Source organism: Dermacentor albipictus, chromosome 4, assembly GCF_038994185.2.
Source record: "Dermacentor albipictus isolate Rhodes 1998 colony chromosome 4, USDA_Dalb.pri_finalv2, whole genome shotgun sequence".
Classification (NCBI taxonomy): domain Eukaryota; kingdom Metazoa; phylum Arthropoda; class Arachnida; order Ixodida; family Ixodidae; genus Dermacentor; species Dermacentor albipictus.
The window spans coordinates 73979869-73994172 of NC_091824.1; the positions used below are offsets into that span (position 1 = coordinate 73979869).

General features: G+C 46.8%; 1 protein-coding gene across 1 annotated transcript in view; it reads left to right on the forward strand.

The window, feature by feature from the left end:
• The window catches only part of LOC139059138 (uncharacterized), a 92925-nt gene that overhangs the window by 66955 nt on the left and 11666 nt on the right, over nucleotides 1–14304 (forward strand). Inside the window, exon 2 of the mRNA XM_070537110.1 lies at nucleotides 14046–14077. Within this exon, the coding sequence (XP_070393211.1) occupies nucleotides 14046–14077 (32 nt within the window). The remainder of the gene's footprint in view (nucleotides 1–14045; nucleotides 14078–14304) is intronic.

Consider the following 14304-nt stretch of genomic DNA (forward strand, 5'->3'; position numbering starts at 1 on the left):
TATTATTTCTTTCTTTTTTGGCCCGTTCAATATATAGGCGTCGACCTATATTCGTGTTCGACCTATCTTCGAGTGAATATGACTTCCACAACCATTTGCAAGTTACTCGCAGCAAGTAACAACGCACCTGTTCCGAATGATCGCTCACTTCACGGCTTCGTGCACTTTGAAACTTCCGAGTCCCTCGCACCGATAAATTTTTGACGAATGCCGACACAAACTTAAGCCAACGCCAATGCGGACGCTATTTCTCAATGCTCTGAGAACAGCGGAAGCGGCGGCTTTGATTTCATTTCATTTCCTTTTAATACCTTAAGGACCCCTCTAGAGGTTATTACGTAAGGGGTGTGTATGCCGAAAGAGTCTTATAAAAGTAATCACTTTCTATTGTCAACGGAAAGAGCACCTCTTCGGTATTCCAAAAGACGCGGCTTGAATTATCCCGGCCTTTGTATCATTCAACTCAAGAGAGATCATTACTGTGTTACTGATGCTAAGGATCAATACCAAGTTATCGAGTTATATATCGTTCGAATGGTGCGAAGCTTTGAAAAAAGAAAGTCGTTTGTTGCAGTTGATATCTAGTTATGAACGAAAGAAAGCAAACCTGAAAACATTTAATGAATATTGAAGTAACTTTCGTGCATGAGCTGCTCTGACCTACTCATTATCACACTGGCTCCCTTACAACTTTTTGAAATACTATTTTCTTATATTTTTGTTCTGCTCGTAGACGCTGTAGAGTGTCATATGAATTATACTTGGGACATTATCTGGCCTTTGCCAATGCCTAGGCGCATTCATTTTTTCGGGGGAAGGGCGTTATGTCGGTGATGTGAAATCAATACATAGGCTAACTAGAGTTCCACCCTAGGCGCCACGTAATTGCTCCTTAAAGTACTCTTCAATAAGCGATTCTCAATCTGGACTCTCATCAGTGTCTTCGAACCGCAAATGACGAAGGAATACCCCCACTTTTCGTTTCAGATAGGCGTGCACTTGGATATCACAGCAGTTACGACACGCGGGCCGCACGTCACAATCTACGGGAACCGACTGTTTAGGCATGAATATTCATTACCCCTGATACAAGGTGCCGCGGGGAGCTGGCGCGCATTTTCCCCATACGATCACTGATGGGCCGGGGTCCGAAGAGGGGCCGGCGTCGCTGTCTCATTATTTCGAAGAGGAGGTAAAAGGGGGACGTAAGAAATTGCGGAAAGTTTAGAAGAACGGACACGGGCACGTGGCTTTGTTGGCTGTGGCCGAGGGAAAGGAGGGGATGTCCATGGCCACCAGTCACGACACCGTCGGCTATTTCGCGGCGCTCCGTCCACCGCGGGCAGGCTTTAATCAAGGTTGACGAATGAGGGTGAATCCGGTGGTTGTGCAACCCGTTCGCCTACCCCGTTCCACCCATATTAAGGAGTTCCCGAGTTGAAAATTAGGCCCTACCCGCAAGATTTATTCTTGTTTTCTTTTATTAGTGCGAAAGCATTATACGCCCCATGAGACAGAAAGGCGAGCGTTGTCCGCAGCGAGTGGTAACAAAAGTTGTGATCATGGGTGACGTCATCGCCATTAGTAAAACGTCAGTAGTAATACAAAATTAAATTTAGAACAAGTTAGTCTATAATGACTTAAGGTGGAGTAAGGTAAATTACGGTATAGTGAATGAAAGTTAATTAGTGGATTAAAGGCGGAATAATGTAGATTAAGTTGGATTAAGGTGCAGTTCTGAAGGACACGTGACACTGTATGACGTCACATGCCATGGACGTAACCAAATAATTAAAGGTCATTATGCTGTAGCATTCAAATCAAGTAAGGACACTTAGATGACTAAATTATTTTCTTTTCCTTCCTTCTATTTCATTTTGCCTTCGGCTTGCTATTAAATTTTAAAATCGATATGGCCGTGAAGTAAAGATTTCGTGATGCTTCAAAACTCAGTGTTCAACGTAACTTCTTTAATTGTGCGTCTACCTTTTTCGCTTAGTGTTAACAGTTGTACGGAAGGCTCCAGGAAACAAATAATGTCATTGTTGGTTTGTAATTGTAATTACTGTAATTTTTCGCCACTGAAGCACATTGGGAGCATGTAAAGGACACTACGCCATTTAAAGATATCTATGCTTGTCCAACATAAAAGCTGCTCGGTAAGAAGACTTTTGTGATTAAAATGTGGGAAAAACAGAGTGGTCCTTACGAAAGTTTGTGCGCTGCGAGATGGCATCAGTCGACACTATACATAAGAAGCGTTCAAGCATCTCCGTCAACTTTACGTAGATAATCGAAAGAACACCGTTATCGACCTTAAGAGCTGTTTGTGACTCATGTCTACGAAAATAAATGACTGGCGATCTGACTATACATGAGAAAGAAGGCTTTTGGTTTTCGTGCGTTGTTCTTAGTTGGCACGAGTGACTCAGCCTTCCAGTCGTGCAAGCTGTTTCACATTGAATGGCGCTAGAACAATAGTATTTTTAGCAAGACGTGGTTTATTTTCTCATATACTCACATAAATTTTGTGTATTTTAACCAAAATGGGAGCGATTCCAGGTATGTTCTCCTTCCGAAGGCGCACACGTTCTGTGCTGTTTCACCGAAGTGATTGGCGTTGATTTTCCGTCACTCCGTGAGCTTTCTCAGATCCAAGCAAAGGAAAGAAAAGCGGATGAAAAGCCATTTCCTTGGCCCCATCAAATCGTCACTTTGAACGTTCCAATTGCGGCGCTGTTTCTACACCCATTCCATCTTCCTCGATTTTACCAAATCAATTACGGGCCAAACGGGGCTTGCGAGGTGACTTGAGAAGTGCTTGCCCTCACAGAGGTTTTTGTGCTCTTCATGGCACAGTCCTATCGTTACCGCATTCCTCTAACGTGTCTAACGCGTGATGCAGTAAAGCCCCCCTGAAACCGAAAGGCAGGCGGGAATAACGAGGAAGGCAGGGGAGACAGCACGATTTCCAGGGGCAGGAGCTATGGGCAAGGGAGCGGGGAGGTCCAACTGCTGCGGGTAGCGGTTAGACCATTAGAAGTGATTGATGCGCGCGCGCGAAACCACTTGCCTCGTGCTTCCTGCATTCGGGACACCTCAAACGCAGAAATTTTCGCGCATACTCTTTCTTTTCCTTTTTCTTTTATCCTTAAAAGAGATGCAACGGCTAGCACCCGCTGCGGTGGCTTAGCGACTATGGTATTGTGCTCCTAAGCATTAGGTCGTGGGGTGGAATCCTGGCCGCAGGGGCCGCGTTTAGATGGGGGCGAAATGCAAAAATACACGTGACCCGTGCATTGGGGGCACGATCCCCTGATGGTGAAAATGAATCAGGAGTTCCCCACTACGGCGTGCCCCCTAATCAGATCGTGGTTATGATAAGTAAAACGCCAGAATACATTCAATGACCCGTGCGCATCGCGCCCAAGAAGCATTGTGGTCTTCCCAAGGGATAGCCTTCCTTAGACACGTGCGATTTAAAAGCCGCGCTCAGTATCTCAATCTGGCCCATATGTCGAGCAAATTTTTGGCCTAATCTTTACTGCATCTGCTTTTTTTTTACCACTGCACATTTGATACTTTATGACACACAAAACCATCCTCTCTCTTCTTTCTTCCGGGGTTGGACCCTGTGAGATTCGTCTTCCGAAGCGACGTTTTAACATAAGGCAATAAAACAATTTGGAACGGCGCCACATTCGCGTATTCCCAGTGAGGCCTATTGTTTCATTTTGGGAGGATCGAAAGCAAGGCGCTGCATCTATGTTTGATTATCCTTCAACACTTGTGTTTCCGACAAACACTGTGTTCAGGAGTCTGTGGGTACAGTGGTAAGGACAGTGGTAAGGAGAGTACACCCCATAACACATAGTGCGACAGAATGCCACAAACAACCACTTCCCAAAGCTTGCTGAACCTGTTTTTTGGTAGCAACCAGGGTGGATTCGTGTTACTTTCTTTTTTATTCTCAAGAGGGGACAAGGTAAGCGTCCTGCAAAATAGCAGTAAGTGCGCAAGAACTGCGTTTTGCTGCCGTAACAATTATGAGGGCTGTAGACGCAAAGTTACACGCCCGACAACGCCATCAGCGACGCTGTTGTCTCGCTGTCCCACTCATCCACGCATGCGCGGAGGATTAGAGAAGCTCAAATGACACGGAGTGCATTCGGCTACAGAAGACGAAGAGAAGTCGATACACCTCATTCGCCTGTGTGGCGGATGCGGGCCACCGTACGTTCTAGCGGGAGCGTTGCGCGGATACAACTATAAGCCGTCTAGCATTCCTGATGAACTTCTGTGTGTATTGAATGCTCTGAGTAGAACTGACAGTAAAGGTCAGGCTAACGTTAGCTAATATTTCTGTGGGCGCTAATTCACGCCGACAGTTTCCCGCCGGTCTTATCTCGTGCACCATCGAGGTGCCTAGGGAGCCTACATGCAAGCCCTTGCATGTAGGCTCCCTAGAGGATGGATGGATGGATGGATGGATGGATGGATGGATGGATGGATGGATACTATGAGCAACCCCTCTGGAATGGGGGTGGGGGGGGGGTTGCTTGCACCACCAAGCTCTTGTTATTATATTCTTTAATGTCCTACCTATGTTAAAGAAGAAAGAATAAGAGAAGAAAAAGAATACCCGCGATGAATTCCCATGACCAAGCTTTCTGAACCCCTATTGTTAACTTTGTTTTTGCACGCCTCCGTTGTTAGTCATTTCCCTATTTTTGTTCAAACAATCTTCCAGTTGCCACTTACTAATCTTTACGGCAGACATGTTTACTTTCCCCCTGCTCTGGCTGAACCTAAGTGCATCAAGGAGGCCAGAGATGCCTAAATTGACCGCTGGGCAGATATCTTCATATTCCAATAAAACATGCTCCATCGTTTCACTAGCTTTACCGCCGCAAGCACATTCTTCTTCTTACGTCTTATATCTCGCCTTATGAGTGTGTGTTATCCTGATCTCGCTTCAAAAAGTAATGAGCCTCCCTTTCATTTGTAATAAATTGTTTCTTTCCTGTTTTCGTTTTTTCTTCATAAGTAGTTACCCATAGTATGTTTCTTTTCCATTGCCGCCACCCGTGAGACTATCTCGGCTTCTCTGACTTTCCGCTTGACGTTCTTTGTTGCCATGTTGCTCACCATACAGCTCCCCTACTTCCTGGTAAGCTTACTAGTTCTTTTCCTCCACTGTGAATCAATGTTTTTTCGAACCTCGATTCAAACATATATTTCAAACGTAGAGGTGCTAAACCTGCAGCGCCACCTGACGACACTCTTCAGCATTCTATCTCATTGTGAGACAGCTGGTAGCTCCGAGGACGCTGTTCCTTCAAGCAAGACGGAGTTGTCGTGTCTGCTGCGTCGGGCAACATATGCGTCGGAAAACGCTTCCCTTCCCTCCGCTGGCTCGTCGGCTCCGGGTTGTGAGCATGCATCTGTGCCTTGCCGCCGTCCCTTGAATTGGAAAACACAGTTTCAGGCGTATCTTTTTCTTGATTCGCGAGTACTTCGCTTAAAGCACGTGCAGGGAGAATAAAGAAATCTATCGATAGTAGTTTATGGTAATGTTGCCTACAATGCTAATTAAATATGCAGGCGCTATCTCGAGACCGGCCCGGGAAAGTGCGGGTGCTTTTTAAGATAGCCTATGTTAGCAGCACATGTATAGATTTGGTTCCAACTTGCATGTAAAGGCCCCTAACTGACGCCGACATGCAGGGAGAATAAAGAAATCTATCAATAGTAGTTTATGGTAATTTTAGCTAAATTGCTAATGAGATATGCAAATAATATTTAGAAACCAGCCAAGGAAAATGTGGGTGCTTTTTAAAATAGCACATGTTAGCAACACCTCTATGGCATGTAAACGCCCCTAACTGACGCCGACATGCAGGGAGAATAAACGAATCTGTCAATAGTAGTTTACGGTAATGCTGCCTACAATGCTAATTAGATATGCAGACGATATTAGATATGCAGACACGGAAAGTGCGGGGGCGTTCTAAAATAGCATATGTTCGCTGCACGTGTATAGATTTGGTTCGAACTTGCATGTAAATGTTCCTAACTGACGACGAAGTTGTTTCTTAGATGAGCTTTAGCAAGCACAGTTTGCTGCTTTTAGTGCCTCAGATGATGATGATGAAAAACTTTATTTATCCCTCTTTAAAGGGAAGGGGGCAATGGAATAGAGGGTGGGGGAGGAACTACTTGAAGTAGGCCTCCTTTATCCTCTCAGCCCACTCCAGGATGGCCTCCTGAAGATCGGGCCTGGAGCTGCGCAAGGCAGCCTCCCACTGCTCCTCACTAGATATTAATTGCTTGAGGAAAGGGGGAAGGGGGTGCTTAGGGCACCCCCACATGATGTGGTTTAAGTCTGCTTTGGGAGAGACACAGAATTTACAAGAGGGAGAAAGGTAAATGGCGGGATGAATGCGGTGGAGGAGGTAAGGAGACGGAAAGGTGCGATTCTGCAGCTGTCGCCACAGAACTTCACACCTACGCGGGGATTTGCCCATGAGTGGCGGAAAGGTTAAGCGGTCTAATCGGTAGTGTGTGCAGATGTCGTGGTAAGTAATAAGTCGATCCCGCGCTGTAAACGGCGCCTCCTCCGTGGCGAGGTCCGACACATCTAATGCCTGAGCCCGGACAGTAAATCCTCGGGCACTGGCATGAGCCGCCTCGTTTCCGGCAAGGCCCGCATGCGCGGGAGTCCAGATTAATGCCACAGTTTGATGGAAAGGATGGGCCAAGAGGAGAGAAAGGGCTGGCTTAGAGACCCTACCCGCTCCGAAGTTATGTATGGCTGATTTAGAGTCGCTAACGATAACTGATGAATTTGGAATTGTGAGGGCCAAGGCTATGGCCGCTTCCTCCGCCTCCTCCGAGGAAGAGCCAGGAATGGAAGCGGCCGCAGCGACCTGGCCATGAGAGTTAATGACTGATATTGCGTAATGATTTCTGCTCCCATATTCGGCGGCATCAACATAGAGCACGTCTTTAGAGGTGGAGAATTGTGTTTGGAGAGCCTTTGCTCGTTGCCTCCTGCGCTGTTTGTGATGCACAGGGTGCATGTTTTTAGGAAGTGGGGGGATGCAGAGGTTCTCGTGTATGTGATGTGGAATGGTGTATTTAGTCTTGATGATGGGTGCCGGAGTGATAGAAAGGGTTTGTAGAATGTGTCGACCTGTTGCGGTGTTAGAAAGTCTGCTATATTGGGATGTGAGGTGGGCTTCTGTGAGTTCAGTAAGTGTGTTGAAAGTTCCAGTAAGCATTAGCCTATCAATGGAGGTACGTACGGGGACTCCAAGAGCGAATTTATATATTTTGCGTAAAAGAGTGTCGATCTTATCTGATTCTCATTTAAGGAAATGTGGATATGGTGTTGCGAATGTAATCTTACTGATAACGAAGGCCTGAATCAAGCGGAGAAGTTCGGCCTCCTTTAGTCCACCATGTTTATTGGAGACTCGCCCTAGAAGGCGCAGGGTGTGATCGACTGTAGTGTGGAGTGTATGTAGGGTATATGTGTTGAGCCGGTTGCTTTGAATGTGTAAACCGAGCACCCGGAGCCTGTCCACTCTAGTAACGGGGATGTGGTTTAGGATGACCTCTATACTAGACATGTGTTTTCCGGCCCCCCGGCGGGATGGCAGAAGTAGCAGCTCGGATTTTTGAGGGGAGCATGTGAGATTCATAGCCCCGGCATGAGCCACGACGGCGTCTGCTGCGGCCTGTAGAGTGTCTTGAATCTCTCCATCGGAACCGCCAGTCGTCACAATAGACCGCAGTGCTTGCGCCATCGGCATCATAGAAAGATTAAAAAGAAAAGGGGACAGCACTGAGCCTTGTGGCGTGCCGTAGCTACCTAAAGCGTATGAAAGGGATTGCTCTGTGCTTATGTGTATCGTTGCGGTACGGTTGGATAAGAAAGTACATATGTAGTCATATGTCTTTCCGCCAACCCCAATGAGATTAAGCTCTCGGAGGATGGCGGAATGTGCGACGTTATTGAAAGCTCCGTGGAGGTCCAGACTGAGAATTGCTTGCGTATCTAGACTGCTATTAGGTGTAATGATGTCATGCTTCATTCGAAGCATGATATCTTGGCATGAAAGAGATTTTCGAAAACCTACCATTTCTGATGGATAAAGATTGTTGTCCTCCATGTATTTACTAAGTCGGTTAAGGATGACGTGTTCGAGTGTTTTACCTAGACAAGAGGTTAGTGATATAGGCCTGAGATTAGAAATGTTGAGTGGTTTGTTTGGCTTTGGGATAAAAATTACCCTGGCATCTTTCCACGAACTAGGGAGGGTGCCTGTGTCAAAGCAGTGATTGAAGTACGCCGTGATGGCTGTGACAGAGTTGTCGTCTAGATTGCGGAGTATTTTATTGTTAATAAGGTCGGGGCCTGGTGCAGACATTGTGCGCAGGGTGGCGAGGGCATGGCGAACCTCTGCTTCCGTGATAGCGGCGCTAAGTAGCTCGTTTGGTTCGCCAGTATATTTTGGCATGTCATACTTCTGAGCGGGAGGCAGATGTTTATGGCGGAGGTCGTCGAAGAATCCGTTGAGATTGTTTTTGTGTGCATGTAAGAGTTTGTTTATGCTATGGTTGTGGTGTGTGCGCGATGTGGTAGGGTCTAATAAGTGTCGCAAGAGTTGCCATGTGCGCTTGTTATCGAGGTTGTCATGCATGCTTTCACATACCTGGCCCCACTGCTGGCAGGCCAGTTGTGTGGCGTACTCCTGGATCTGAAGGTCTAATTTGGCAATTCTGAGTTTTAGTTTTCGGTTGAACCGTTGCCTCTTCCACCGTTTGAGAAGAGACTCTTTGGCTTCCCACATGTGCAGAAGCTTGGAATCAACCGTAGTGAGAGCGGTTTCGGGGGGCAGAGTGGTAGTGTGCGTCTGGGCGTCTGAGTGTAGTTGCTGAACCCATTCTGAAATGTCTTGAATGTTGGTGGGAGCTGGGGCGCGATCGGAGATATTTTGTTCGCTGCGCGTTCTGTTCAGTTGCTGCAACGTCACAAAGTTGCAGTATGCAAAATTTGTGACAGCGGGGCGGAGAGAGCAGCCAATCAGGAAGCGGTGACCTCCCCGGAAGTTTACTTCCGTCGTTTGTCGTCTGCTTGCAAGCAGTATACTACAAAACCAAATGTTTCTCGTCTTCCAAATGAATTAAATCTTTATCTAAAAAAATGTATTTTTCTTCTCAAGCCCAAACACGTTTTCAAATAGTAGTACGTGTGACTACTGCAATTTATAACTACAAGGTTCTTTGCGTCGTCCCTAGGTGGTGTCGCGCACAGCGAGAAGGAAAAAAAAAAAAACGACGGGAAGAGTGGCGCACTTTTCAAGAGGCAGCGACAACATCCCAGTGGCTCGCTGACACCGATGATGTGGTCGATTTCTCTGTGCAACCAACGAATTATTTGTTTCGAGAAAGAAAAACGACGCCGGAATTCACTTTCTGTCATTTCTTCAAACGCGTTTCGCAAACGTGCCATTCTGCAGCCTCAAAGGCCGCCTGTTGGATCCAATCCAATCCACCAGACGCGCCATGCGAAGCCGTATGATCGCTCCAAACTTCTCAACTCCCGTCGCGTTCGGACGAAATGCTCGGTGGGCGGATGATTGACAGGAGCGTGTCGTCATTTTGACGTCACCAAAAACGGGGCGGCGCCCCGCGGCTGGCGACGTCGGCGCGGAGTAGGCCAATCGCGCGCGCCGGTAACCGAACGAACGCGCCGAACAACCATCTCCGATCGCACCCCTGATATCTGGCGGGCCTCTCGAAAACTGTCCCAATTGGTAAGGCTGAGGCGTTTGGGTGCAAAGGGTTTGTGTTTGAATTGTAGTGTGATGGTAATGATGTAATGGTCGCTACCGAGGTTAACTTGTGAGTTGTGCCATGTGACGTGTTGGATTCTGTGTGTAAGCGTAAGATCGGGGGAGGTGTCCTTAGCTACGCTATTGCCTAGCCTGGTTGGTGCATCGATGTCGTTATGTAATGTGAGTCTGTGGTCTTGTATGTGGATCCATAGGGCTCTGCCCTTAGGAGTAGAAACGGAGTGACCCCACAAATGGTTGGGTGCGTTGAAATCTCCAAGGATTAGGAGGGGGTGGTGAGTGGCATCGGCAATAGCTTGAGCGAAAAGGGAGTCAAAGCGGTGATGTTTGTCTTGTGGACGACTATAGATATTGAGGATGTAAAGGCTAGGTGCATTATTTTTGCGAGGAATAATTTCTACACAATCGTGCTCTATATCGACGCTGTCGAATTGGGAGTGATTGGCAGTGAGGTGTTTTTGCATAGGAATTCAGAATATGCAGTCCTGTCCAAGGGGTCGCAATCTTAGCGGCGGGAAATTGGTGTCCCGTGCTCCAGTTAGTAAAGCCACGGCCAGCACACGTCTTGTACCGGCTCGCTGCGCTGCTGCCCGGTCGCGCTTGGCCGCTTCGTGCATATTGGCAGCGAAATGTGCGTGCGAGCCGTGCTTCTTGAAGAATGTTCAAGCTACCTGCTGCTTGGCACACCTGAACTACTGTTTAATACTTCATCATATCACGAGAAGCCAACAAAAGGACAACATCGGGGAAATAACTTGTACTTACTAACTGAATTCAAGAAAGGATAAATTAATGGCAATGGAAGTGGATGAAAAACCAAATTACCGCAGAGGGGGAATGATCCCACGTCTTCGCATTACGGTAAGAGCATCGCACGCGTAATGCATGCACGGTACGTTTCACGTATACCACCGTGGCTGCGTCCCCGGTACAGCCTACTGAATACTTTTTTTCTTGAGTCTTGAGACATTCGCGTAAAGGCCATGAAAAATGAATCAAGACAGCTATCAATAGAAGTTTATGACAAAGCTGCCTACAACAGTTCTAATTAAATATGCAGAAGAAATTTGAAAGCCACCCATAGGATGCACGGAGGCTTCTAAAAATAGCGCATGTTTCCAGCACCTGTATAGATTTGGTTACACTGACGTGAAGAACTTTCTTGAGCGGAGCGTTATTCCCCACGATTACGCTACATATGCCTCGAAATGCGATCACTTCTCGCGAAGTAGTTTACTCTAAGGAACGAGATCGCGCTTTCGGTGGCTCACCGCACGGTCCCTGAAGCGATCGCACGAATGCGAAACCATTACCGCTTCTGTTCCCCTACTATGCGATGAGCTATAAGAAATGCAACTGGTTGATCGCTAACGCAGTGTTCTCCATTCATGCTTGAAGATATGGAACGGTACGGGAAATACGTGTGCAGTAGCTTTATGCAAAAATAGTGACTGGCTTATTAAGCCGTGAAATGAATCTGTGTGCGCAAGTTTGTGAAGCGCTCCTACACAAAGTCTGACTGTGTCGCCGGCCCTTCACGATACATGGCCTTGCTCGTGCATATAGAAAAAAAAATATTACATGTGTCAACATTGTATCGCTAACCTCTAAACAAAGGACTCCATCCTCGCAACGTCGGTTAGGGTGAATACCGCTCGTTACACAGTGACAGGGAAGTAGCGTTGCTTCGTGGCATAGCAAGTATCTCGCACGTTACCTACATATATCTACCGCAACTCACACTCAACCTTACGCCCGGTCTGTCTCCCACACATCAAAAGTGAGGGAGTGGGTGCACTCTTGAACCAGTGCGCCGAAGTATGGGTGAACAACTGCACCAAGAGTGTACGAAAATCGAAGTTGGACGTTTTTTTACAGTCCGCAGAGTAAACACGTGACTAGTGGCTGTACGTCCTTACTGCCAACCATTACAAAGTGCGAAACACCTACGTTCCAAGCCTTGCGCACGGCAAGAGCAAATTTACGGCAGCTGAACACTTCCGTGAGCGATTACGCAGAAAATAAACAATCGTATAGTGACCGCACCGAAATGCGTTACCGAGTGAGAAACATATGACAAGCAGTTGCTTCAGAGTGATTGACAAATAAAGAATGATCAACAAAGGCGCTCAGCTTAAGCTAATTCAGAAGTGCCAAGTTTGTACAGCTTGTAATATATTTTTAACCCCGCGTCGAATGCGAGCAATATATATGTTGCTAGCACCGATTGGACAAGATGTTATTATCCCAGAAAGCGCTTCCATTGTCCTTTGAAGGTGTGGCCAAAGCTTCGTATCGTCCACCCAGTCACCGTATGCTATATCCGCCGAAACAGATGTTTGCTGAGCTGCAGTGGGAGCATCCTGCCCATGCATTGCAAAAATGGATGCAACGGCGACGAATCATGCAACTAATGAACTTGCCACCACGTGATCAAACATGGTGGTGCCCACGGTATCGCCATAGAAAGGGTCCAGACAATATTTTCTAGGAGCTCACGGTTTTAGCGGCGAGAAGTTGCTGCTAAATCTACTGCGTCGCCCTCTCGCCTGTGACGTCATGGCCAAGACGCAGCTTGCTCCGACTCACTCGGCTGCCTCGCGCGCGCGCCTGAAGTTAACGCGCTCAAGACGGGCTTATTAAAAAATATTCACTCTGGCCGCTGCTGTCGCAGTAGAACTGAAATTTGGTTTTAAGGCGTTTAGCATTCTTTAGGAACTAAGCGCGATTTTTTCCCCTGTGTAACTATTTTGTGGGCCACTGTGCCACCGTTCTGTTGTTCCAAAGGGAAGCGGAGCATTGTCGCTTTCTTCCTTGGTGACAGCTAGCGTTTTTCTAAGCTGTCGTTGGTGCGCTGGACCTCGGGTTGGCGACGAAAACGTTGACGGCTGAGGCGTTTTGTCTTCGACCAGAGGCCGTTGCAGACGCTGCACGGTGGTTCCAAACTTGTCCTTGAGAAAATGATGCTCGGAGAACCGCTTCGGCCACGAGGTCTGGCAAGACACAGTAATTAGGGGTGTGGCGCCCCTAACACTCAGTGCAACATAGTGTCACAGATAACTACCTCTCAATTTCATGCAAAACACATCTTTGCACAGCAACTAGGTTTCGTTCTTCATATACCTTGTTTAACTTCAAACGTTGGGAGCACCTTCAAACTGCCTCTGAGAGTTTCCGTGCAAGGTGAAGGGCGTTTCACTAAACCACATCCGAGCTCTTTTGTGTCTGTTTGCACTTACTCTTCTTGTAATCTTACCGTGCCCGGAAACTCAGCGTGCGGCTTTAGAAGTAAAAGTTATCGTGCTTGTTTCACTATCCAGCGATTTTCTTGTTCCAGTTTCCCGCAATGCCGCACACGAACAAAGACGAGGCGTTCCATTTATAATGTGCGTGTCTTTTAGCGATATCTATATAAAGCGTAAGTTCACTCATGTTCTGAAGAAAGGAGAACATTTCGCTCTTGTTTCTTTATGAAACGCGAGCACTGCTTCGGTGCTATCGAAGCGGAAAGTTGCCGCGTTCCAGGAAGCTCCTCACGAGCAATAGTGGCGCTAAGCAAGAAGCAAAACCATAACGAAACAGAAGGACAATACATCTTTGGGGTTTTGCTTATAATTCCTTCTTGATATTAAAGAAGGCAACTATAAGGTGGGGGAGCTCCTTCCGGGCCACGTAAACTTCACAGTTGCGAAATAACTGAAAGTTCACCGAAGCGCCATGAAACGTGATTGTGAATGCGTGAAAGGGATTTCGCTGCTTTCGGGTCAACAAGATTTCGTGCTAGAGAGTCGCTTTAAGAGATCTCTGTGGGTTTAGGAAAGCGGCGGAAGACGTTGAGCTAGCGAAACGCTTCACCCTGCACAAGAGCTATCTTAATCTGCGTTTTGCTGCATAGAAGATTTGCGCCGGCCCCCCTTTAGCCATCGAAAAGAAAGAAAATCAAACAAACTCCTGTTCTAAAGCGCGGGGACTAAGAATTGTATTTCATTTAGGGCGTATTTTGATGGTATTAACTGCAAATTGAACCTAATATGAAACTGGAGGATAAATCAGTAAATACGCTCTGTGCACGTTCGTTTTGAAACCAGCATAAAAGTATCATTCACGTCTAGCTTTCTCGTTTTTCATCTCCAATCTACTACCTGCATTGTTTAAAGACATCTTTTTTCTTACTTTTTGCAGACTACACAAGAAGCTTGAAGGAGATGGATATGGTGAGTACTGCAAGCACCACTTAGTACAGAGTACTGTATCAGCCACTGCCGCGATTCTTGTTAAGCAACCACTGGAAGTTTATTGATTATAATTGTCGTGAAATTCGGTCACTTGACATCATCCAATATCAAAAAGCTGCATTTAGACAACTTTAGATTCCCTGAACTTTTAACTCGCACAGCTGGGGCCACTCAGATAAATCGTGGTTTTCGCGTGTGAACATTAT